General features: G+C 42.2%; 1 protein-coding gene across 2 annotated transcripts; it reads left to right on the top strand.

Annotated features, from left to right (window-relative positions):
- Positions 1-977: 977 nt before the first annotated feature.
- On the top strand, positions 978-17,495 carry PABPC1 (poly(A) binding protein cytoplasmic 1). Of its 2 annotated transcripts, none has more exons than XM_089517731.1 (15): positions 978-1,358; positions 7,954-8,147; positions 8,245-8,360; positions 9,206-9,345; positions 10,996-11,090; positions 11,494-11,631; positions 11,721-11,816; positions 13,002-13,274; positions 13,533-13,623; positions 13,722-13,832; positions 14,021-14,175; positions 15,297-15,381; positions 15,784-15,914; positions 16,013-16,110; positions 17,068-17,495. In XM_089517731.1, exons 1-14 carry the CDS (start codon positions 1,166-1,168, stop codon positions 16,103-16,105), a joined length of 1,911 nt encoding a protein of 636 aa, XP_089373857.1. In that variant the 5' UTR covers positions 978-1,165; the 3' UTR covers positions 16,106-16,110; positions 17,068-17,495. The 2 variants fall into 2 exon arrangements, with proteins under 2 accessions (XP_089373857.1, XP_089373856.1); XM_089517730.1 differs by having other exon boundaries at positions 1,077-1,358; positions 9,206-9,336.
- The last annotated feature ends 9,104 nt before the right edge of the window (positions 17,496-26,599 follow it).

Below are 26,599 nucleotides of genomic sequence, written 5' to 3'. Positions count from 1 at the left end.
TTAAGCCATTATTTGTTTGTTTCTGCTCCCTCTCTCCACTCTAAGGTCCAAATGCCTGGCCCCCTTCGATATGTACAGAGCTCTTGCAGCACCTTTGAGACTCACTGAAAGGAAGACGGTTCTTTCAGTTAGGCCCAAAACACACTTCAGAAATAATCCAGTTTCAGCCCGTTTTAACTGCCGTGGCTCAATCCTAGGGAATTCTGGGAATTATTGTAGTTTGTTGTGGCACCAGAGCTCTCTGGCAGAGAAGGCTAAATGTCTCACAAAACTACAGTTCCCAGGATTCCCTAGCAGTCTCAAACTGGATTATTCCTGCAGTGTTCTGGCCAACTTTACTATTAGAAAAGCTCTGCGCATGCGCCCAAAGGGCTCCTTAAACTCATCGTTTCACCACTACTCTTCTCGCGCATGCGTTCTTTCCCCCTGACTCGCCCTTCCTTCACAACAGTCCCCCCCCCACCTGGCATCTTATCAACTGCTCATGCGCAACCTATTGCCCACTTCCGGGCAGTGCGTCATTACGTAACGTGCGGGGTCGAACGCAACGGCAGCGCGTCCTGGCCCCGCCTCCTCCTCCTCCATTTCCTTCCCTCACCCAACCCTAGTGTGAGGTGCTTTTTTGGGAGGGGGTGAGCCCGCGCGTGCGCACTGAGGCCCTTTCGGTGCGTGGCGTGCCGTGCGTCGTCGACGTCGGGGGCGGGGCTGGTATATATATCGGGCGTCCGGGGCGTCGGCCTCCCCCTTGTCCCCCGGCCGCCGACGGTGCAGTGTGTGCAGTGCGCGTGCTCCGGCTTTCCCCCGGACGCACCAGCTCCGCCGCACCATTTATTACTAAAGAAAAAACCTTTAAAAACCCAAAAAAATCTTAAAAACCCCCAAAAAACCATTTAAAAAAATACTGTTTTCCCTTCGGCCGGTTTGGTCTCAAGAGAAACACCAACGACGACGACAGCAGTAAACAGCCCGGTGAAGCGAAGCCAAGTCCCGACCCGGCTCAGCCGAGAAGAAGGAGAGCAGCACCCGCCAGGCAACAGCCCAACCGCCGCCAACCGCCGCCGCCGCGGAGCCGTTGAGTTCGAAGCCGCCGCCGCCGCCTCCCGCGAGCCTTGCCCTCTTGCCTCCGCTGCCTCTGCCCCTTCCCTCCCTCTCCGCCGCCGCCGCCATGAACCCCAGCGCCCCCAGCTACCCGATGGCCTCGCTCTACGTGGGGGACCTCCACCCCGATGTCACCGAGGCCATGCTCTACGAGAAGTTCAGCCCCGCCGGGCCCATCCTCTCCATCCGCGTCTGCAGGGACATGATCACCCGGCGCTCCCTCGGATACGCCTATGTCAACTTCCAGCAGCCCGCCGACGGTGAGGGGATTTGGGGGGGGGGGGGAGAAATAGGCCGGGAAGGGGAAGGGGAGCCTGTGGGGGCAGTAGGGCTGGAAGGGAAGCCAGGGGGCATTTTGGGATGGGACTGGGGGCCAAAAAGGCAAGAGGTAGGCCTGAAAACCTCGCAGTATCAGTTGGAGGAAGAGGAAGGGAGAGGCTTTAGGGGGAAAGAGCCTAGTTGGGGGGCAATAGGGCTGGAAGGGGAGGCCTGTATGTGGGAAGAAGAGGAGCCTGCGGGGAGCAGTTTGGGACGCGGGAGAAGCCTGAGAGGAAGTAGGCCTGAAAACCTTAGAGTATGACTTAGGCTGCAAGTCTTAAGAGAAATGGGGCTGGAAGAGGGGGGCTTGTGTTGGGCATTGGGGGGGAGGAGGGGGAGGGCATTTTGGGGCTGGGGGTGAAAGGAGAACGAGGGCTGGAGGGGGAGGGGGGTGACAGCCAAAAAGACCGGCATCAGGCCTGAAAACCTTTCCGTATGAAGGAGGGCTGGGAGGGGGAGGCTTCTGTGGGGAAGGGGCGTCTTGGGACGGGGCTGGGGGCGAAGAGGAAGTAGGCCTGGTGAAGCCTTAGAGGACTCCTAAGTCTTAAGGGAAATAGGTGCTTGCGTGGGGAAAGAGGAAGGAAGAGCCTGGGAGGGAGGCGCTGGTCCTTTCCAGAGCCTTTGGTGTGCTTTTGGGGATTGGTTTTAATGGTCCTTTAGAGAGTTGAAAGAAGTCTTTGGTGAGATGTGGGGGGGCTGGGTGAGTTTTGGCCAAAGGTTTGGGGAATTATCTTCGAGGCTTCTTGGCAACACTGTTGTCTGTGGGGCTGTTTTGGGGCAGGGGAGGGAGGGAGGGAGGGAGGGAGGAGGAAGACCCTCTTGCGGGTATTTGGGGGCTTGGAGGGGAGAAAAAAGGCTGGGGGAGAAAAGCAGAAGGAGGCAGAGACTGTGGAGGTATTGGGGGGCGTGGGAGAAATATGGCTGGGGAGAAGAGCTTCCGAGGGTAATTGGGTGCCATGTGGAAGTACTGAGGCGGGGAAAGGCTTCCGTGGCGGGGAGAAGAGCCTGGGAGGGAGGGTCTTTGGGGGCCTGCCTGGAAGCAGTGTGTCGGGGGCTCTCGCCTTCGCCGCCGCCAGCAGCAGCAGCAGCAGCAGCAGCGTCACGTGGCGGCGGCGGAGGCTTTCTCTCTGGGCCCTTCCTTCTGGGCCCCGCCTGGCCTCCGCCTTGACGGTCGGCCACATGGGGCTGGGAGGGGCGGCCTTCCAGGCCAAGGCCGGGGCCTCCTCCTTCCCCGGAGGAGGAGGAGGAGGAGGGAGGGAGCCATGCCGCGGAGCCTCCATTTTACGCCTGGCGCGCCTTCGCCTCCCTCAAAATGAAACCCGGAGCGGGTGCCTCGTGGGGAGGAAGGGAGGCCTCCCGGCCGGTTCCGAAGGAGAGAACCACGTTGAGAAAGCAGCCCCGGAGGCCCCTTCCTCCCCCTCCATCCATCCATCCATCCATCCAGGGCGTGTCCTGGACGAAAGGCGTTGGGGAGGAAATTCCAGAACAATGATGGCTTTTAATGAGGGAAAGGGGGGGGGGGGCAGATGGGGCGCCAGGCACACTCTCCCCCCAGAAGGCAGGAGGGACTGGGGCGACGCCAGGCGCTGAGTAATGTGGCCTCAGGCAGCCTGCTTGCTCTTCCTGCAATTTCCCCTTCCTCCCCACAGGTCAAGCCTGCCCTACTATTATAGTAAGCCTATTCAGTGGAAATGCTGGGATAGGATGGCAATGGCTAACCCTTTCTGGAGAAACTTGCCAAGAAAAGCCCATGCTAGGTTCTCCTTTGAGTCGCTGTAAATAAAAAATGTGTTGGGGGCACACAGCAACAAACTACAGAGTATTGGATCTTTTATAAATGCTGGAAAAGTATGTAACTACTTTCCTCTGGATTCAGATGGTTTACAGTCCAAAAGGGAGGGAAATCCACCCCTCTTGAAGCTGGAAGGAAGCAGAAAGAGTGCCAGTATGACTGGTCGCATTATTGATTGGTAAAAGTTTTGTGGGAGGGCGAGAAATCGAATTGACCTGAGAGGACTTGCTTTCTCTTTCCAAGTCTGAGAATACGCAGGGGGTAGCTGTGTTCCCCACTTAGCAAATTCAAACAAAAATCCACCAAACAGTGATACCTTTATTGGACAACCGAAATGCACAATATACTTGTTGCAAGCTTTCGAAGCTCCCCTGGCTTCTTCATGAGGCAAGATGTTACAAACCAAACAGGAGAAAAAATTGAGATGTTAGTAAGATGCCTGTGTCTTGTTGTATCTCCTTAGTTGAGATGGTAGGAGAAGGGTAAATTTTGCAGACAGGGCTCCCCCTCCTTCTGACCATGAGGGAACTGGGAGTTTTTCAAAGTCCAGGAAATGTAAAGTCCATTTGCTTATCAACAGGACTCTTCTCTTGTTGAAGAGATTCACCTTGTACTTTTGAGTGTAGTTACCCTACAGCCAGCATGGTGCTGTAGTTTGAGTGTTGGAGTAAAACTTAACAGGCAAGGATTTGAATCCCCGCTCCAGCATGAAAGCTCACCACTGGGTGGCCTTGGGCAAATCACATTCTCTCACCCTCAGAGGAAGGCAAAGGCAAACAAATCTTACCAAGAAACCACCATGGTAGTGTGGTGCATGGTAGATTCAGCTTGTTGCTGTATATCTTTTAAGTTGTGTCAATCCTATCAGGGTTTTCTTGGCAAGGTTTATTCAGAGGGGATTGTTTTTGCCATCTTCTGAAGCTGATTGAGTTGCCCATGGTCACCCTGTGGCTTTCCATGGTCAAGTGGGGCTTTGAACCTGGTTTCAAGAGTTGTAATCCTACACCCAAAGCACTACACCATGCTGCTTCCTTAGGGTCACCATAAGTTGCTAGGAACATGAAGGCACACAACAACAACCATACCAGAATTAATAAAAGGCAAGTTTGTTTGGGTAATAATCAGTTTAACCAGTTTATATTCTTTTTATTAAATGTCACGCATTTGTAAGTTTCTACAGCCATACTGCTCCCATAAATTGGTCAATGAGGAACAAAAAAGGCGAGAGCAACTTCTTGAATCAAGTTGTAGTTAACATCTGAAAGGCTTACTTCCCCTTGAACTTTTCACATTGATTTTTAAGGGAGGAAAATGGAACAGTTTGTGCAGTTTCATGCTAAATCTGTTCATGTAACAAAAGTAAATTAATCCAAATGCATACCTCCAAACTGTGTCCAGAAGTGGGCTTAGTTTTGTAGATTTTTTCTGTAAGAATTCAGATGCTTGCTTTCTACAAGATTCAACTTTTGCTCAGATGAATTTGATATTTCTTCAGCTGCCAATTCATTCAACTTGAACTTTGACAAATTCCAGATAAGAAGAATTTGAGGAATAATTAATAGGTTAACCACGATCTTTGAAAGGCTAATTACCAGGGTGAATGGCTAGTCCAGTTTTTTCTTACTATATTACAAGGATTTTAAAAGTGAAGGAAGTCAGCTTGCTTTAAAATTGAGAAGAGCCTTTTTACTAGCTTAGCTAAGAAATTATGCAGAGCTGGTGCAGGGTGTTTTGTGACTGTCACTGTACAGTATTCTATACAGATACTGAAAAATATTTAGCACTCAAATTATTTGAAGGGCATGTTTGTAATAACTGGTATTCTGGAACTCATGGAAAACTTGTCTAAGAAAAACATTACCTTATTTGGAAGGAGGAGATCTTCAGCATTGTCAGTTTATTCTGTCATATTCAGAAGTTAGTACCATCAAGAACAAAACAATGCATTCTCTACTTCTTAATATTTTAAACTCTTGAATGAAAGATGTTAGAGCACCAATATTTAAACCAGTATTACAAGATGGGATCACAAGACACAGTTATCCATGCAACATGCTTCCCTGAACTCTTAAGCCCACCCGATCCTCTCCAAGTCAGATTTTGTAGGTGCAGAAAGGGAGCAGTGCTATGTTAAGTTAGCAGGTACTGCTGCACATTCTACCAGAGCTGTGGTTTCAGTGCTGCATTGTTAAAAAAACAATACATACTGAGGTTCAGCCATGACTGGTTCTAGTTAGGTCTAGAAGGCATGCTACATGGTTTAAAATATTTTTTTGGTTTTCTCTTCTCCTTGAAGCTAGAGGAACAGCCAACTTGCAGAACCTGAGTGTCTTTCCCAGTTGCTGGCTGGGGCTGGTCACTGTCATTCGTTTTGCAGTACTCTGTCTAGTTTAAAAAAACCAAGATTTTTTTTTTTAGCAGACAGACCAACCACTTTAATAAGTAAAATTTTCTCAAGCTTTTCCACTCTACATAGATGCCTAACACCACTTGGCTAGCTGCATCCAGGGCTTGAGATGTTTGCCCTGAGACATTTGGTTCACAGGATACTGTCCTTTGAGCACATCAGTATGGGATTTGGCTGTTTGCTTGGCATGGAAGAACAGTCAGTTTAGGCACCTTGAATGCAAGATTAGCCCAGTTATCAACATGTTTAAAGATCTAATACTAGCAGATGATTTTGAAGGCTGTAGATACAGTGGATCCTCAGTTTATACAGGAAATCTGTTCTGGACCCCTACCCACCATCCCGTGTAAAAGAAAAAAAAGTGGGACTTCAAGCCCCATTGTTTTCAATGATGGCGCATTCCTGCGTGCCATTAATTTAATGGGGGCTCGCTGTATGTGTGACATCAAGTCCACATATGGCGTGGGTACACTGTACATACCTGTGGAGTTTCATGACATATTCATGTTGAAACAAGGTTATAGCGTTAGTATCTGCAGGTAGTTCTGTTCTTAGTACAGGCAGCTTATAAGACTGCCCAAAGCTCCCACTGGCAACTGTGGGGCAGGAGGCAATAGTGGTGGAGAACTGTTCAGGTTGTTTCACGTGACAAACTGAGTCCGCTAAATGAGGCTAGGGAGAAAGTGTGATATGAGAATTTCTTCTATCTATAGCTGACAGGCTCTTTTGACAGTATGGTCCTCACATTGTCATGTTACCTTCTGAGCTGAGAGGAGACATTGCATCTGATGTGTTGCCATTGACTCAAAGTAATCTCCTGCCATATCTATTCATAGATCGATTAAAAAATATGGGGAAAGGGCAATGCCATTTGGTATCAGAGGGAGTATTACACCGGAGCAGCGTCTGCAGCTGTGCAGGGGTGCCATTATTCACCCCTGTACAAGGTGAATACTCAGCAGTCCACATTGCTGTTCCAAAGCAAAACTGGATATGACAGGGTATCCCTTTATCTTGCAGTGTGGTTTTTGACCATTGGGGGAATTGCCTGACATTTTAGCAGGGGGAGATCTTGGGTAATATTCTGGGGCTTCAGTGGCCTCAACATGTGGTTTGTGGTATGTAATTGTGCTGTTTTCTGTTCTCTCCCAGGCCTGTTTTTGGCCCAGTGTGGCCTTACGTCCCAGAACTAGAAATGAGCAGAAGTAATTTCCAAGAGATGCAGGGACCCCTGTGGACCACACTTGGCCCACCACTGGTTTGGATGCAAGGTGTTGTGAGCATAAAAACCACTGGGTGACCTTGGGCAACACTCTCACAGCCTCAGAATAGCAATGGCAAACCATCTCTGAAGAAACTTGCCAAGAAAACCCTATGATAGACTTGCCTTAGGGTCACCATAAGTCACAAATGACTTGGAGGCACACAGCAACAACAAAGGAAATAGGAGCCATCAAGTATTTATCTTGAAGAGTTTGGGTGCTTGACTTTGTTAACAAAAAAATCTATTATTTTTGTACTTTGATAAGAGGATCACCTTCTTGAGACAGAAAACTTTTCTGTTTCATCAACTGGTTTTTACTTGGTTTTTTTTTTTATATTGCTATCTGCTATCAAGTCAATAAACTTAGCACTGTAACATCTTTAACGTTGTTATGTATATGCAGAGCAATTACAAAGTCAGTGAATGGACTGTAATTTGATGCCTGAAATTATTATCAAACTTCGATTTTCTCATATTTCTGGCTAACAGCCTCTAGGCGTCAGAAGCTACATAGTTGTGTCTTAAAATGTGAAGGACAGAAGTTAGTTCTTTTCAAAAGTGGTATTTCACAAGACAAACTGAACAACTGGATTTGTGGAATTTAATTAGAACAGTCTACCTGTCGGGCACATTTAGTTGTCTTTTTTTATTTAAGTGCTTGCCCTGGTTCCAATTTCTCTTGTGAACGTCTTCCTCAATGTTTTGCCTTTTTAATGGAATAGCATAGTCCCCCCTGAACACCACAAAATGGAATAGTGTGGACCCTTGGCATCCATTAAGGAGTTGGTTCCAGGAACCCCCGTGTACACCAAAATCTGTAGCTGCTCAAGTCCCATTTAATACAGTGGCATAGTAAAACAGCATCCCTTATATAAAATGACAAAATCAAGGTTTGCTTAATATAGTCAAGCTGTGGATACATGAATCTGTGGATAAAGAATCCGTAGGTACTGTGTGTAGTATACAATTTTGTGGAATTCAGAAAGTAGAGATTGGACTTGAATTTTATAGGCTACATCACAGGCATGTGTAACTAGCATTACTTTAATAACACTAATTGGTTTATTTTTGCAGCTGAGAGAGCTTTAGATACCATGAACTTCGATGTCATTAAAGGCAAGCCAGTGCGTATCATGTGGTCCCAGCGTGATCCATCTCTACGTAAGAGTGGTGTTGGAAACATCTTTATCAAAAACTTGGATAAATCGATTGACAATAAAGCTTTGTATGATACATTTTCTGCTTTTGGAAACATCCTCTCTTGCAAGGTAAGTTGAGAGAAATGGAAACAGAACACTAATTCATCATTCAAGTTAATATAATTGCATTCCAATTGTTTCACAAACATTGTGATGTTTTCATTAGGTTGTATGTGATGAAAATGGATCCAAAGGCTATGGGTTTGTACACTTTGAAACACAAGAAGCAGCTGAAAGAGCTATTGAAAAAATGAATGGAATGCTGCTTAATGATCGCAAAGTGTGAGTACACAAATGTTTCCATGTTGTTTCTAAAATTCAGAACTCAAATTGAATAGTGGTTATGCTTCCATAAAAGGGTGTCCACTTTATACAAGGCAGGGCACATGATTATTGCTGATCCTTTTTTATCCACTCTAGTCCTTTTTGGCCCCCAAAAGCTGTCCCTGAGTATTGGGGGATCATCCAGTGCCATAGAGAATATTGTGTGGAGGGCTTGTAAGGAGGGAGGGACATTTGGTTCCCCTGTGCTTGCTTCTAGTGAAAACCATCAGTAGACATAATCGGATGTTTTAAATGCTTGCTTTACCAAGTTCAGTATATTAAAAGCTCTGCTCCCAACATTCATTTAGAATAGGTTTCTCAACCTGGTACTTTTCAGATATTTTCTACTGCTATTTCCATCATCCCCAGCCAGCATGGTCAGTGGCCTGGGACTATAGGAGCTAACACTTGTAGGGCCTGTCCAAGGTATGTGGGAGTGTAATTGCTCACATTGCACAGGAACTGTGAGAGAGACAGTTATGTCACAGTTGAAAGTAGCTGTTCATGCTGTCATGTTTCCCTGGGTGAGGAAACACCATGGTGGGATATGGATGCCCTTTTCTGAACAGTCTTGTCTTCCAAGACAGAGAAAGCTAAAGGCAGTTTAATATTCTGTTTCCCTAATTGGGGTTTCCCTAATTAGGGTTCCCTATGGCAGAAACCTGTATCCAGGGAATCAACATGAGACATGGGTGAGAACCCTTAAAGATTTTTACTACATAAACTACTTCCTTGTAAAAAGAAAAACCTTGAATCTTATCAAGAAATCTTAAGAAGTTTTCACCTTTACTTTTTAAAACTAGATTTGTTGGAAGGTTTAAATCTCGTAAAGAGCGTGAAGCAGAGCTTGGAGCTCGTGCGAAGGAGTTTACCAATGTTTACATCAAGAATTTTGGAGAAGATATGGATGATGAGAGACTTAAGGAACTCTTTGGCAAGTTTGGTAATGTCATTTCCTTTCCATGTATAGAAAAATGACTTAAGAGTCGATATGAACATAGTGCTCCCTCCCAGCTGTGACTTCCCTATACCAAGGATGCCTTGTGTAGAGTCCATTATCTTTTTAAGGGGAGTCATTGTCCTCTTATCTGGACATAGTAGGACCTGATCTTAAAGTCTGCTGTGTTAATCTGCATGTGTTCAATGGCTAAACTGGTTCCTATCTTGTAGAGTAGGAATACTGTATCTTGCAACTTGATTATAACGCATTGTGATAACATTGACTCTACAGTCCATTAAGACTACCTGGAGCTTTCACTTAATTTTAAACCTAGTTGATTTCAAATCTTGGCTATTCTCGACTGTATTAAAATAACCAGTTTAACACTTACAGTAATCTCAGATAAAGCCACCAAGAGGAATATATGTTCCAGTGAAGAAAAAAGATAATGGTTGTAGTGGGTATATGATCCCTCAGCCTTTTTCCAGTTTCTTATCCACAGTCAAACGGTTAAGATACCAGCATAGTTAAGATGCTACCATTAAATGAAGTAAAAGAGGGGAGGGAGGGATATTTTTGCCTGCTACCATGAAATAGCCAAGTAATTTAACATAAGAGTATTATCTTAGATGTATACACCTAACTCCAGTATAATGCTTACAGCAGTTCATTGGTGTCATAGTAATTATTATAAATTATGGCCTGTTACTTCCATGATTATAATGTTTTGTTTAGATTAATGTTGTAATGCGCCTGAGAAGTCAGGGCATTCTTTCAAAATGAGTTTGACAAGACAAACCAGACTTGGATGTTGACATCTAATCATCCAAATATTACCGTATTTTCTGGCGTATAAGCCTGCCTTATGCGCCGGATTTTTACCCCAGAGACAGGCAAATGGCATAGCCACCTCCCTGTCTCTGGGGTCCTTGCTGAGTCCTCTCTCAGCCAGCTGGCACTTGCACCAGCTGGAGGGGGCCTCTCTAAAGGCCTGAGAGAGGATCCGCGGCAGCTGGACTCTCACTGCCATTTTTCTCCCAAAAGGCGGCAGGGAAGCGGCTCCAGAGCTGGCCAAGCTGACGAAAAGAGCTGGCCCCTTACTCCTCGATGCCACTGCCGGGGATCCTCCGATCCTCCAGCGGCTTCAGAGGTCCTCCGCAGAAACCGCTGGAGGAGTGGAGGATTCTTGGTGGAGGACTTCTGAAGCCGCTGGAGGATCGGAGGATCCCCGGCAGCGGCGCCGAGGAGTAAGGGGCCGGTTCTTTTCGTTGGCCCGGCCAGCTCTGGAGCCGCTTCCCCGCCGCCTTTTGGGAGAAAAATGGCGGTGAGAGCCCAGCCACCATGGAACCTCTCTCAGGCCTCTAGAGAGGCCACCTCCAGCCGGCACAAGACCCCCTCATAGGAGGCCAGGGACGCTGCCAGTGGGCAACTTGGGGGGTCGTCTTATACCCCACGTCGCCTTATACACCGGAAAATACGGTAATTTTTAACTCAGTGTGGAAAATAATTTTCCTAAATGGGGCATCATTTCAGTTTTGTGAGATGTTACCTCAGTGAATAACTCACAACATGTTCCCTGAATTACAGTTCTCCAGACTACATTGTTAGAAAGTCAAGGAACTAGAGAATAAATGTAATGAATCTTTCTTTTAGGACCTGCCTTGAGTGTGAAAGTTATGACTGATGAAAGTGGGAAATCCAAAGGCTTTGGCTTTGTCAGTTTTGAAAGACATGAGGATGCTCAGAAAGTAAGTGTCTGTACAACTTTCTTTAAACTTTGTGGACATTGTAAGTGGTCTCGTTAACATTGTGGTTTCTGGTCTTTTTATCAGGTGTGCTTTTATATCAGTTATTTTCCTTTGTGTTGTTTTGGTTTGTTAATGCAGATCTAATGTTCATCTGAGAGAGAACCAAAAAATATAACTCTGTTTCCACTTTGCGTCTCTTCTTCTCATTTGAATGCTTATGTTTCATGTAGTCCCTTCTCTTGAAGGATAGAAGCACGTCTCAGTTTGCTATATGTTCAGTCTGTTTTTTGGGGTTCTCTTTTTTTAATTATTATTTTCGCTTTTTCTATTTTCTTGCAAGACCAAATACTGTATGGAATCAATTACACATATATTTTAAAGTACTTTTTTTTTATTAATGAAGGCTGTCGATGAGATGAATGGAAAAGAACTGAATGGCAAACAAATATATGTTGGCAGAGCTCAGAAAAAAGTAGAAAGACAAACAGAGCTGAAGCGCAAATTTGAACAAATGAAGCAGGACAGGATCACCAGATACCAGGTAGAAAGAACTTCAATTGAACAAATAAGATTTCATTGTGTTATGTATGTTCTGTTCTGTCATATACTTGATACTATTTACTTTTCCAGGGTGTGAACCTTTATGTGAAAAATCTAGATGATGGAATTGATGATGAACGCCTACGCAAAGAATTCTCACCATTTGGCACAATTACTAGTGCAAAGGTAACATCTTTTTAAACAGCTTACATTTTTATGACAATTTGGGCAAAGAATTCAGTCTTATAATAGTTGTCTGGTTATTCTTGTAGTTAACTTGATTCAAGTACAGCCATACAAAACTGTATTTGCAAACAACTTCTTACAGTACAGTCCTAAAACTTAACCATAATATCTGATGTATTGTCTATTACCATTGTATTAAAAATACAACCCTTCCCACTCAGACTGCCTTCTAGGAGAAAATAGTTTAGTTTAAAAGTCTAAATTACTCCATGTGGCAGTAGGGTAGTTCATTAGCAAAGGATGTGGGCTTTGTGCACAATGAAACTGACAAATGTGTAATGACTTTATATATTAAAGCAATTGTACTGGATCTCATATGTTCATGGAAACTAAGAGGGTTAGCCCTGGTCAGTATCTCAAGACCATTAGTTGCCTAAGAAAATGTTAGGAAAACGTTGGACTTCCAGATCTTTGTAATAAACAAAACAGTCCTGAGCAAAATTAGTATTAACTGGATAAAAGAATTCCTATTGTGAAGCACAGCGTAGGAATAAATGGGCAGTTCTTGCAATGGAGGTATGTCAGCATTGGTGTTGTTCCTGGATCTGTAGTCAGACCAGTGCTTTTTAATTTGTCCATTAAAGTATCTGGAGTTAGAAATGTATAGCAAGATGGCCAGGTTTCCTGACTGTGTTAGTTATTTAGGGTGTAGGAACAGATATGGATTGCGGAGCTCCAAAAGGGTCTCTCCAAACCGGGAGTATGGGCAGTAAAATGACAAATAGGACTCAGTATAAGTTAAGTGCAAAACGATGTATAGTGGAACAAAATACCCACATGTAAACTAATAACTGTAGAACTTACAGCTGCAGGAAGTAATAATGGCCACCAATTTTGATGACTTCAGAAGAGAATTAGCTAAATTAATTGAGGTTACAGTTATCTAATCTCTTTCTAATGATTAGTTAAAATGGTTGTTAGGATCTTCAGTATCAGATAATATCAGTTGCTTGAGAATGTGGATTCATCTCCACTCATGTCCTGCTGGCATTTTGGAAGTCACTTATGATCAGAATATTTCACTAAATAGGCTTTTGATATGATGCAGCATGGCTCTTCTTGTGTTCATAAGATGCCGTTTCATTTTCTGCATTGCATTTTTTATTCCATTCTTTATTTTGGCAGGTCATGATGGAAGGTGGTCGCAGTAAAGGTTTTGGGTTTGTCTGCTTTTCTTCGCCAGAAGAAGCAACAAAAGCAGTTACAGAAATGAATGGTAGAATTGTGGCCACCAAACCACTATATGTAGCCTTAGCCCAGCGTAAAGAAGAGCGCCAAGCCCACCTCACGAACCAGTACATGCAGAGAATGGCAAGTGTAAGAGCAGTGCCCAATCCAGTCATCAATCCTTACCAGCCTGCACCACCTTCTGGTTACTTCATGGCCGCTATTCCACAGGTATGTCTCGAGTGGTATTCCCTGTTACAATTAATGTGTAGAAATCTGTGTGGCTGCAATGGATTGCTAACAACGTTTTTTGTGTTGGAATAGTTGGGCTCTTCAGAGATCTCAGAATAGCTTTACCTAAAATAAATATTTGAGTATAAATTGAATAAATGTTAATTTTGTAAACCATTTTTCTACTACAGTGAAATATTGAAGCAGATAGATGGAATTAATTCACATACTGTTGTGGGTTGTTGTTTTTTTTCACAGACACAAAACCGTGCTGCGTATTATCCTACTAGCCAACTTGCTCAGCTTAGACCAAGTCCTCGCTGGACTGCTCAGGGTGCCAGACCACATCGTAAGCTTGCATTTTCTCAAGGGGTAGCTTGGACTTAACTAGGTAAAACATAATATTGCTAATGGCAAAATATTTATCTGCAATGTTCTTAAACATAGCTTTCCAGAACATGCCAGGTGCCATCCGCCCTGCAGCTCCTAGACCCCCATTCAGTACCATGAGGCCAGCATCATCACAGGTTCCACGAGTAATGTCAACACAACGTGTTGGTGAGTACTGGAGTTCAGTTACTTTAACTGTGTTGGATTATACTAATTAACACATGCAGTTCAGTTCTTGTTGAAAATTTGAATAAAATACATGTTTAAAAGATTGTCTCAACCTTAGATGGTAAAGAGGTCCATTAGAATAAAGTTCAACTTAGTTCTCCAATGAACCTGATGTCATTTTTCCCCAGCTAACACATCAACTCAAACCATGGGTCCACGTCCAGCTGCTGCTGCTGCTGCAGCCACTCCAGCTGTACGCACTGTTCCACAATACAAGTACGCTGCAGGTGTTCGCAATCCTCAGCAACATCTCAACACCCAGCCTCAGGTTGCCATGCAACAGGTAAGTATAGTGATTACTACAAGATCTTTTAAAATTGTATTATGGGCTGGACAGCCACCTCTTTTTCAGCCAGATTGGGGCTGCAGCAACCACATGCCACAGTCCCGATCTGGCCTTTCCAGGGCATGAAAAGGAGCTGCAAAAAGCGGCTCTTTTTTGTATCCTTGAAAGGGCTCGATAGCTGCGGCTCTGTGCTCCTTTGGCGCTGTGTCGTATGGATGTAGCACTGTGATGCTGTGCAGCACGCAGTGCTTTGGGGCAGGGCTGGGGCACGTGTCGTGGAGACGCTACACTCCAACTCTGACCCCAGGCCAGCTCAAAGTGCCAGTCTGTACAGCCCCTTAGTGTGTCAGATTTGGTTAGGTGAACCAAAAGAGCACAAAGATGTGTTACAAAAAGCTGAGTGGAAAGAATTGTGATGTTGGAGTCATTTTGTCTGCCCGATACCTTGAGAGACTGAAGAAAGGAGACGTCGGTAGAAACAAGGCAGACAAAAGATTTTTACCCTTCATTTTTGAAAATAAATAAAAAATTGATGGGGAAAACAGAACCACTATCTCATGAAATGTTTTGGTTGTTGTTGTTTAAATGTGGTTCGAATGGGATGTACTGAGGAATACACACTCTCCTTAGTGTGAACTAGAGATAGGGTGGGGGGGATGTGATGACCTTGTGCTGCCACATTTCCATGGCTAGGACAGGTGCAACACATGACAGTATCTGTGTGGCTGAAATTGGCATTTGAAACTGACCACCAAAGTTGCTCGTTGCTGCAGTATCCTCTAAGTTGTGATAATAATCTGAGCCAATGCAATTAGGCATGTCCAAATCTACTGAAATCAATAGTACTGACTTTGCATGAGACCTGACTAAAAGTTTAGATTTATAAAAAAGTTCAAACTAAGACCATTTCAATGTTTCATTAGATCTCAAAGAATATAAATGGTGACATGAAGTCAATTAATTTGCCAATAACTTGGTTTGCATAGCAGTGAACTAACTGCTGCTATTGTGAAAGTCAATTTTGCTAAAGGCCAGTAATATAGGTATAGCTTCACCTACAATGCATGTTCTGTTAGGGGAAAAAATACTTAATGTATTCTTAATGTTTAAAATTCTAGCCTGCTGTCCATGTGCAAGGTCAAGAACCTTTGACTGCTTCCATGCTGGCCTCCGCTCCACCACAGGAACAAAAGCAGATGCTGGGTAAGTCAGAATTTAATGCATGGTGGCAGTCACATGGTGAGAAATAAGGTGGGGCAGCCCCTAATTCATCATGATCTCTTAATTGGTTCAGACTATAACAGGATTGCACTAAAGAATCAAGAGTAGAAGGAAAATAGATGGTAGTGTTTATTCCACAAATGGTTGTGCAAAAACCACAACCATTGCCCTGGATGGCCCTAGTGGTCTCTCCCTACTCTATGATTCTGTAAAGCCAGCAAGTAGGTTTTCTGCTACCATTTGCACAAGATCTTTACTTGTAAATCAATCCCTGCTGTTCTCAAGGAAGAAATATTTTTAATAAGTAAATGATCACTACATGTCAGATCCGTCCAGGATAGTTGAAAAAAGTACTTTGCAAATTTGTTTACTCTTTACTTTTAGGAGAACGCCTGTTCCCTCTTATTCAAGCCATGCACCCCACTCTGGCGGGTAAAATCACTGGTATGCTGTTAGAAATAGATAACTCCGAACTCCTCCATATGCTTGAGTCTCCTGAATCTCTTCGTTCGAAGGTAAGTGGTTTCTTTATTCCAGCAGCAGCTTAGCTATTGAATTAGCTTACCAGTATAGACATAGAAATAAAACTTGATTTTTTAAAAATCTTGATTAGGTTGATGAAGCTGTAGCCGTACTGCAAGCCCATCAAGCTAAAGAAGCTGCCCAGAAAGCAGTTAACAATCCAGCAGGCGTTCCAAGCGTCTAATTTACGTATGTATTCTTGAGAACTGAGTTTAAATGTAACAAGGCACTGTGGAATAAGGATGGTGTAGTCTTACTAGCCACAGGTTAGATCTTGATAACTGGCCTGCATTCCTGTGGTGCAGCACCTACAAAGTTTGCTGACACATCCAGCAGAACATCATGAGTAGTGATCCCATCAGTTCTGGTATGTTTTCATCCTAAACTGTGAGGCTAGGTTATAGCCAAATTTATATTGTGTATCGGCAGTTCTACCTCATTCCTAGTTTACCTATGAGAAACCCACCCAACCATATTTTCTATCTCCAGTGCTTTTGCTGTACTGTATATTGCCTGGAGAGACTTTGACCCATTCAATTTAGAATGTTAATAGCTGTGGTTGGGGAACTGACCTGTTGTACTCCAAAAATAGCCAAAGGGCTTGATTTCAGTGTTCAGATTTTTGTTGAGGAAAGTTTGATTCAGTGAGCACAAACTGTAATACATGATTTTTATATAGGTTGTTCTGTTCTTTCTATTAGAGAATAGCACCTAGCATCTTAAGTTTTGGGACAGTAGAAATGTTATATTGTATGTTTTGTGCTTCCAGTCAGAACATAGGTGGCCCATGTATTACACAGGTTCATGTAACACAAGTTCACTTTCACATGTCAGAAGAAATAAGTTCTCTCTAGGCATTTTCTAGGTCATCCAGCATACTTCTACCAGACATTGACTTAGAGATTCTGAAAGAGAGTACTACTTTAGGCATTTTTAGGTCCTCCAGTATGACTACAATTACCAGCAGAAGTATATCATAAAATTGACCTAGAAAATTTCAACTTTATGCAAAAAATATTGTATTATGTTACTGGTCCCAGAATATATAATATCCCTTGTGTAATACATGGGCTGCCTATATGGCACAATTTGTATTTCAAAAGGTGTTATGTTTCCATATTAATACATGAATTCTCTTGTTTACAGAAGATCCAGGACTACTTACTATAATTTCGCTTCACCGAAGAAAAAAATCTAAACATGGAAAAACTACTAAATATTGAGAAAAACATTGCAAAATATAAAATAAATAAAAAAAGGAAAGGAAACTTTGAAGCTTATGTACACAACCAATGCCAGGACTAGCAAAACAGTCCTAGATTACCTATTGATTTAAAATACAAAAAAATAGCAAAAAGTTTTAAAAAAACAAATTAATGTTTTATAAAACCTGGGGGGAAGAATTTTCAGCACATTACAAAAAATTTAAAGCATTCCTTTCTTTAATTTTGTAATTTACTGTGGAAAAGCTCAGAATATCGCTACTGTTGTAGTTAACAGTAAGGATTGATAGCTGAGCAAAGAACCATAATTTGGATTATAAAATTGCTTTAATAAAAATCCTTAAACACTGACCATTTTGTTTTCTTTCTTTCTAGTGTGGTTGTCAGAATAAAGTATGGATTTAAAATGCCATAAATTATACATTCCATTTCAGATGAGATTAACCTACATTGAGCCACCTGTTAATAGGGTGCCTGTAAGCACTAAATGAATTGAACAGCTGGATTCATCTCTTTATGAATCATTTGGTAGCATTTTCTAGAGGTGAATACTATTTATTTGACTTTAAGCTAATTGGACTTGAGGGGTTTTCTAAAATGTAAATAACATCACACTTGTATAAACTTTACTCTTGAAGCCCATACATACTTGTGTTTAGTAGTACAACTAGATTTACTGCTTAACTTGTAAATTATTTTTTCAAGGTGACAGACACAACAAAAGGGGACAGAGTAGATGGGAAGCCAACCCATATATATTGGCAGTCATCAGTAACAATGAACTGAATGGTTTGCTCAAGTTTTGTTGCAAATCAACATGCTTCAGCTATTATATAGTTTACAGGGGCTGGTCTAAAGTAGACTTGTTGGTTTTTAGGAGCAAACAGTTGCTGGGAGCTAGGAACTTTAGGATCCAGAAACAGCTGTGGTATCCATTTGTGGTGCATCAAGCCATGCGAATTGGTGGTTTTGTTGCTTGGTGACAGCAAGAATTAGCAGTTTTCTGTCCATTAGTCCTGCAAAACAGGCAGTACATCCAAGTAGTGAGTGAAATGCAGCCATCTGATCTTCCCGGGTGCATGAAAAGATAGCTTTTAGAATGCAGCTCCAGTCCTCTAAATGTTTTGGTCCTAACCAGCTGAAATCTTGTAGCACCTTTGAGACTAGCTGAAAGAAAATAAAAGAAGAAATGGCAACATAAGCTTTTGTAGACTTAAGTGTATTTCCTCAGATGCATTTGGTCAATGCTGCTCTTCTCCCGAAGAGAAGTCCGGGTAGAGGAGGAGGGCAGTCAAGGCTCTTCCACAATTCAGCTTTTTCCTGTGGAGAGGGCCAGACAGAGGAGGAGGGAAATTGAATTAATAATATTAATTAATTAGTATTCAATTAAAAACCTATCTGCAGACCGAAAATGTTTAGCCTATTTTAATTTTGGCCCCTACCTTCTGCCAAGTTGTGCAGGTCTGACCTAGAATCAAGAGGGCATTCTGACATTTATATCACTGGAGCTACTATATTCCTGGATAATAGTTTTAACGTAGTCAATAACCAAAAATCACATTATCCTCTGACTGCGTTGAGGTTCTGTGACTTACAAATAGGACAGCAGGATTCTGTTTTGTTTTTTCTGGCTAATTTTAAATCTAGTAAAATTCACCTAAACCTTTGATGTGTGCTACAGCAGCTGTAAGTGTTCTGTAAGTCATTCATGTGTCTAAGAACTTTAAGTGTCTGAACATTAAACTTGGCAATTGTTCTCCCTTGAGAGGAACAGCCATTGTTCTATTGCAGGCTGCTCTGAGAAAGCAGTGTTGTTCAATGCAGAGCTTTTAGTGAATACCTTATGAACCAAAAGAGGTATTGGTGCCTTACCTTCCTTACTTGATTTAAGTCAGTCTAATGTATTTTTCATTGAAAAACAGGTTAAATGTTTCCACAAAAGCATAGTGGAAGAGATCTGTTCATTAAATCTGTGGGTTACATGGTTGATGTGTGGCCCTTTGGCTGTGTTTTTCTGCCACTGGGTGGTGCTGTCATCTCACATAATTTACGTAAGTTGTAGAATAAGCAAACAGCGGGGGGGGGGGGGGGAATACCCTGCTGGTGACTTCTGATATGTACTGTAAATGTAGATGATTGTCTACCTGAGGTATGTGTCTTAACTCATACTGAAGACCTTTTCAGGGCTGACCGTAATGGAGAGATGGTTCCCTTTGTCAGCCTTCAGTTTTACCTCATCTAGAACACATGGTAGTTTCTTCCTGCCCCTACTGTGTTTCTTCTCTTCTAAAGGAGCAGGAGCAAGGGTGCTTTTAGGAGGAAAATCAGTTGTAGTTGTTCTCAAGGTGTACATTCCCCAAATGTTTCTGTGATGAGAGGTTTTCAGAATAGGTTTGGAGAAATCACATCTATGCCTATGATGCATTTCCTTATGGCCTAAGGTCAATGATGGTAGAGCCATGGTTTCTTTTTGACTCGCACAAATGGGTCATCTGCACCTGCACAGTGTATCTGAGTGCTGCCTCATAAGCATTTTGGCAATATCCCTGCCCACTCTCCACACATCTAGCCAGCGGGTTTGCTGCCTAAACCTTCAGTTCCTTGGCTGCCGCAGCAACAACATTAGAGCAGTTGTTAATCTCTCACTTGTCTTTGTCCTATATTGCTCTTCGGAAATAAAATGGACTCAGCAAGAAAGAACAGCATCCCATGGAGTTATAGGGAGACAGCTCACCAAAACATTGGCTGAAAAGCAGAGGTAGTACAGCTATCTATGGTTCAATAAACAATCCAGGCAGACAGCCCAAAGGGTATTCCAAAAGAGTAGTCCTTTTTTCTTTTTCTGGTGACGCTTGGCTGCGGCAGGTACGGGCAAGTCCACATGTTTCTCTAAGGGTTATGTTTGCTGAGAGCTCTGCTCCTGTGGCTGCAGAACTGGCACAGCCTCTAGGCACTCAGGCTCTCTAAAAGAGCCCTCATTCTCTAAATCGGAGTCCATCCCAGGATCCTGGAAGCAGGACATGACAGTCTCTCAGTTTATGGCTATTTTGGCTTAAATTTCTGACTTTCACTTGCATTTTGTCTTGATTTGTACTTGGATTTTTTCTAACTACTTTCTGAGACTTCATTTCACTTGATCTTCTGTGACTGTTACCTCAAGATGTTGTCTTCCTTAGCCTCTTTCAAAATGTGCTCCTCTTGCGAGGCTAAAACTCCTCAGATGATGGTCACTCACACTGCCTTTTATGCCTTGGTGAAGGTCATAATGTGGGATCTTGCTCTCACTGCAAAGCAAGAGTTTGTTATAATCATGAGTCAAGACTCAAAGCCATCCTCTGGGAGAGAACTTTGCAGGTGACAAAGCAGTGGAGAACAGGCTGCTCCATACAGCTTCTTTTTCACTTGGAATACTGTATCCAGTTCCGGGCACCACAATTCAAGAAGGGTATTGACAAGCTAGAGCATGTCCAGAGGAGGACAACCAAAATGGTGAAAGGTGTGGAAACTGCCCTATGAAGAGCAGTTTAGGGAGTAAGATACAGAATCATTGAAATGGAAAAGATCAAAGGGACCATCAAGTCCAACCCTTTATCAAGCAGGAATACCAATCAAAGTACCTGCAACAGATGGCCATCCAGCCTCTTTTAAAAACTTATATAATAGTTCTTAGGTTCTGAACAATACACTGCTCAGGTCCAGGCAACCCCATTTGTAAGACTTCACATACTGCCACTCAAAAGAATTGGTTGCAGGTAACCACCTGTCCTTCCCCATCCTTTCTTGGAACTAATGCCAGTGCTTCTGTAACTTTATTTCCCCATATCTAATATGAAACATCGACTTCAAAACTACCCTTTTCTAGTATCAAGTTGTAGCGGTCAGAGAATATGTCTCAAAAATGTGGGAGAACACAGAATTTTTGAGGGGAAATTATAGCAATCCCCCACAAAGATGCAGGAGAGGGAGGAAAAAAATCTAAAGCTTGGATAAAGCTCCTTATAATAAATTTTGCAGGCTCAGAGAAATTTTCTACTAACTTTGTCCTGCATGTGGACAAACATGGTTGGAACCACGCACCCGAATGGAGTCTGGATAGCTGAAAATCTTCTGATCCTTTTTCTTGCCATAGGGATCTTATCAGGCATTGCCTATAGGTCTACAAGCCTTCTGCACAATTCTGTGAGCTAGGAGCTTTTTTGTTTTGTTTTTATACAGAAACTGAGTCTCTTGACATCCACAGTGACACAGTGCTGCATTTTTTGTTCTTGCTGTGATTACATGGAACCATAGTGACACAACTTGTATATGCAATTCTACATAAAATTGACTGACTCAAAGAATAACATGCCCTTTCAGCTCTTATTCTGGTAGTAAAAGGCAGGGTATTATATTCAAAAATAAATAAAAGAACTTTGGAGGTGGGACATTTGAAAATAAACACTCCAAAAATGATGAATCATAAAAGCATGTCCAAACAATGTCTGGCTAATGGGATGGTTGTGTACACAAACAGACCATCTCGCATGTCGCAGAGATTGAAGTACCAACTTTAGACTGGGGTGTTAGACATTTCGACAGGGGAATTTAAAAAAAAGGCATAAAAGTCATGGCTTGTTAAAATAGGAAACTTAATGTGGCTAAACAACAGGAAGGAGTTCTGACTTTTTCATCATGGATAATTGCCTAAACGGTACCCATAAAGTGGCAGTGATACTGTCGTTACCAAAAGTTATGAATATTGTATACATGTATAAGTCTAGAATTTTTAGTCAAAAAATTGACCCCAAAAACCTGGGTCAATGTATCCGTGTATTACCTTAACTGTTATCAAACCGGGACCAACCTCTTATTTGAATAAGGTGACAAAAGGTGAGAGTTTTGTCTGTCCTGGGAGAACCTAGAACCCCTTCTACTCTCTCCACTGTGGTGTCACATCTGACCTTTTCGAAGGCCTAGGCACGAAAATAGTGGCAGCAGTGGCTCTTTGGCAGTGCCTCTGAAAGGAGTGCCAAGAGAGTAGAAAGGGTTGGTACTTATTATTTCTTGGATTTATATCCCACCTTTCTCCCAAAATGGGACTAAATTCTCGCCTTTTGCCACTCTTGCTCCTGGTCACCTTCCACACACATTGCATAACCATTGTTTATAGTAGTTCCCTCTCATCCATGCAGCCTTTAGAGTGAATACAGTTATGGCTGTTGGAATTTTGTAATTTATTTTACATTATTTTCCTTTTCTGCATCCTTTACATTCTTTGTTGGATGCCCCTATGTTTTACCTTTGAGTTATCCACGGATCATACCAGAATCCATAATTTTGGCCCCAAAACCTGCTTTTGATTTCCATAGGAGGTCGACCTATAGGTGAGTATATATAGTGTGTTGTCTTTCTATTCCAGCTTGGTGGGTGATGAGCTTTACTGGTCTTTTGGCAGCAGTTTCACACAAAAACAAGTGGATACTTCCTAGACAAGGAATGTAAGGGGAAAGGAAGAGCTTCACTCACCAATGTAAAAGTTAATAACCCAAATTCTATTTTTCCATATAAAGTACTAGTTTTTCAATTAAGAAAATAAGATTTCTTAATTACAAAAACAATAGATAATTAAAACATTCCAACACTATGCCAGAACCAAATTTGTTGTTTTTGTGTGCCTTCAAGTCATTTCCAACTTCCGGTGACCCTAAGGCGAACCTATCACAGGGTTTTCTTGGCAGGTTTCTTCAGAGGGAGTTTGCCATGGCCATCCTCTGAGGCTGAGAGGGTGTAACTGGCCCAAGGTCACCAGCTGATTTACATGGCTGAGCCAGTATTCGAACTCTGCTCTCCAGAGTCATAGTCCAACACTCAAACCACTACAGTGCAAGAAGCAAATACTGACTCTTAAAAGAAGACTGCCATGAATTGAGATTATGATTGAAACTAATATTGTGTCAGGTGCTGCAAAAATTAGGAAAATATAAAGGTCCTGGAGATGATCCTGTACATTACATTAATGAGACAAAGATGAAAGGAAGCTAAATAGTGGGATAATTTGGTGTTTAATATGTACACTAAGGCTAGGATGTCTCAGGAAAGAGATGTAATCAAAGGTCACCCAATTAATGGAAGACTGAATGCATATTAACTGATTGCACAGATCTGTATAACTTGAATAATTTTTTAAAATTATTGAAATGGGAAGCATACTTATTTTTTATGTGATTCTACATTTATCTCTTGAGAAAAGGGCTCCTATCCCCTCCCCCTTAAAGTATGTTGCCTGATTAATTGGTAGAACCTTTTTAGTCAATAAAATAATCAATTAGGATTTCATCTACTTAAGTTTGGTCGCTACGCTCTGCAGCCTACTTTAAAACAGTATGAATAAAATTAAGAATGCTGCCCCAAGCATTTTTTTAATGTAAGGTTTGGAAAATAAATATTTTTGTGCTTATGGTGCAAATCAAATGCATATACGAAAACAAATGATCCATTCAAGATCTGGGTACACAGTTTAACAGGCACACAAACCTCGTAAAACTCATACATTGTTGAAATATTCAGAATACACAGTAGGGTAACATGTGTTTTATTTTAAATCACTAAAATCTTACCAAAGCAGTACAAAGGTGGTATGAGCTTTCCAGTTCTCTCAGAACTCTTAATTGGGAATTGATGGTACAAAAGATAGGGTATAGTAAGAGAGAAATGAAGTCCCCCACCCTCCCCCCCCCCATAAAAAAAGCCAGAGAATTGGCCATGGTTTGGGTCTCTGAAGCCACAAAGTTGTAGCAAGCCCCATAAACATTAAAGTATCACTTTTTAGCTTGCTGGGGTGCAAAGTTACTACTCTCCATCCCCACCACCTAGGTCCAAACCACACTGAATAAATCATCCAGTTTGAGACCAGTTTAACAGCCCTGTCTCAGTGCTAGGGAATCCCGGAAATTGTAGTTTGTTGTGGCACCAGAGCTCTCTGATAGAGAAGGGTAAATGTCTCACAAAACCACAGTTCTCAGAATTTCCTAGCATTGAACCAAGGCAGGTAGTGGTCTTGAGCTAGATTATTTCTGCAGTGTGTTTTGGACCTTAGAGGGCCAGATGAATTTTGGGCAACTACCTGCCTATTGTCTATTTCAACGATACAGATCTCCCTCAATCACAATTTTTCACCTCCTTTTCTATCCTCCATTCTCTGATTTATGTACCATCATATGTGATGAAGAACTCAAAACAAGCTGTACTGCCTTTATGCCAATTTTGTAACACTTCAGTGGTCCTAAATAGGTATTACCTTACACTACATTTTATTTTGGTTACAGACCTTTTATTGTTGATGATGGCTTCACTGTTTCAGTGATGTGTAAGTTCTAAGAGGCATATGCCCCTGTTTCCATGTTGAACAAACAGGGTAAGTGAGGCCACTATAATGGACGAATAGGTAATCTGTGAAAATCAGATTCCCAGCTATCAAATTAGAGTAGCTCTAGAGTTCTATGATTAGCCTACCAACTGCTGAAAGTTTTAGAATAATGTTAGTTTGGATTGTATTGATGCAAGGGATGTAGAGGAGAGATGGACACACTTCAGGCTTGTGAGATCTCTGCATTAATTTTTTGCTAGAGCTCCATCAACCAGAATTAGTCCTTCTGCACAAAAGCCCTTCTTGGTATCCCCAAGCTTGATTCATTTCTACAATATAATTTATGGTGGAGATTTTTATTGCTGCTATTGTTAATAGTTTGGAATAGCTCTATAGTTACATTACTTTTTAGACCGAAGAAATACTGATTTTAAATTTGTTTGAGGATTTGTTTTATTTTATTTTTACTTGGTTTCATAAATATCTTTTTAGATAAATATCAAGACGTAGACTTAATATAATCTTATAGGGGGAAGGAAACAAAGTAGGTTTATTGCAAGACATTTTTGATGTATTTCTTCCTTCTACACAGCCTGCAGACACAGAAAACATAAGCAAAATTATCAGCTAATTTTAATTTAGCTGAGTAATAAGCACCTCTTACAGGGTTAGGTTTTAAAAGGCGGTCTAACATGTAAGAGCTCTCATTAAAATATTTGTGAGCATATAAATCTTGTTCCTTTTACTAAAGATTCCCATGGAGAGGAAATATTTGTCAGCATTTCTTAAGAGTCAGGTGCATTGAACATGGGCTATTGAGTAAGGCAAGATTACAGAGTAATATATTTTTTGCAGTTGCAAAAGTGTCTGTCCTAGAGTGTACTGTCCTGGAGACTAGAGATAAAATCATATGCTGCACATGTTGTTCCTTCCCTTACCCCTGCTGACCTTGGAGCAGTTTGAAAACCTGCTCCAGGTAGCTTTCCGGTCCACTTTAATGGGACTTGAGTATCCACTGATTTTGTTGTTCATGGGGGGGGGGGGGGTCCTGGAACCAAACCCCAGCAGATAACAAGGGCCCAATGTACAAAAACCTCTGAAAGGATGCCTACACACTGACAGAAAAGGCAGTAAAATGGCAAATGAAAATTAGATGTGAGCAAGTGTAAAGTTCAAATCGAGAATGATAGGATCTGATTGTGGGCCCTTTCATATTACAAAAAAATAACACTATTATTCTACTTTAACTACCATGGTTCCATGCTATGGATTCCTGTAGTGAGCAGTTTAGGAAGAGTTATTTAGAATTCTCTGGCAAAGAGCTCTAGCACCTCACCAAACTGCAAATCCCAGGATTCTGCAGGATCCAGCCATGGCAGTAAAGTGGAATCATAGCACTATAGCTGTGCAGAGTGAAAGGTCCTTGGCACTGACTGACCAAGAAAGGATTCCTGCTGTGGTTGATAGCTCACTGAAAATGTTGATCCATCATAGAACTGCTGTGAAAAAGGCACATTCCATTCTAGGCATTATTAGAAAAATAATCAGAAATAAATAGCCAATTCCATACAGCTTTTCTAAATATCCATGGTGTAACCAAGTCTGGAAGACTGTACAGTTCTGAATCGCCATACCTAAAATAGCAATTGGAAGAAATGGTAAAGGGGCAATCATATGGTCAGTGGACTGGAGCAACTTGCCTATGATGACAGGTTGCACTGTTTGGGTCTCTTTAGCTCAGGGGAAAGATGGATAAAGAGAAGCACGCCAGAGATGAATAAAAGTATGTATCTCATAATATTACAGCCTGGGAGTCATCTGCTGAAAGTGAATAGGTGGGGACACAGGACAAATAGGAAGTACAGTACTTCTTCACATAGCAGAGCCACAACAAATCATAATGGCTGCCAATTTTTACAAGGGCATAAGATAAACACATCAGGTTTCAAAGATATACACATGTTAGTCTGTAGAATCAGTATGTAGAGAGATCTTGTAGCACCTCTGAGAAGAACTGAAAGAAAGAAGTTGGTAGCATGAACCTTCGTAGACTAAAATCTACTTCCTCAGATTCATTTGACCAAATGCATCTGAGGAAATATGCTTAAGT

Source organism: Sceloporus occidentalis, unplaced genomic scaffold, assembly GCF_023333645.1.
Source record: "Sceloporus occidentalis isolate IW3139 unplaced genomic scaffold, rSceOcc1.0.p SCAF_3, whole genome shotgun sequence".
Classification (NCBI taxonomy): Eukaryota; Metazoa; Chordata; class Lepidosauria; order Squamata; family Phrynosomatidae; genus Sceloporus; species Sceloporus occidentalis.
Note: the sequence above shows the minus strand (reverse complement) of the source record. Positions and strands in the feature narration are given on the sequence as shown.

Excerpts from the sequence above, each read along its gene's own strand:
- PABPC1 (XM_089517731.1), top strand. The coding sequence starts at position 1,166 with ATGAACCCCAGCGCCCCCAGCTACCCGATGGCCTCGCTCTACGTGGGG. Across the intron at positions 13,275-13,532 it reads TCATGGCCGCTATTCCACAG|ACACAAAACCGTGCTGCGTA; the intron begins GTATGTCTCGAG and ends TTTTTTTCACAG. Across the intron at positions 13,833-14,020 it reads AATGTCAACACAACGTGTTG|CTAACACATCAACTCAAACC; the intron begins GTGAGTACTGGA and ends ATTTTTCCCCAG.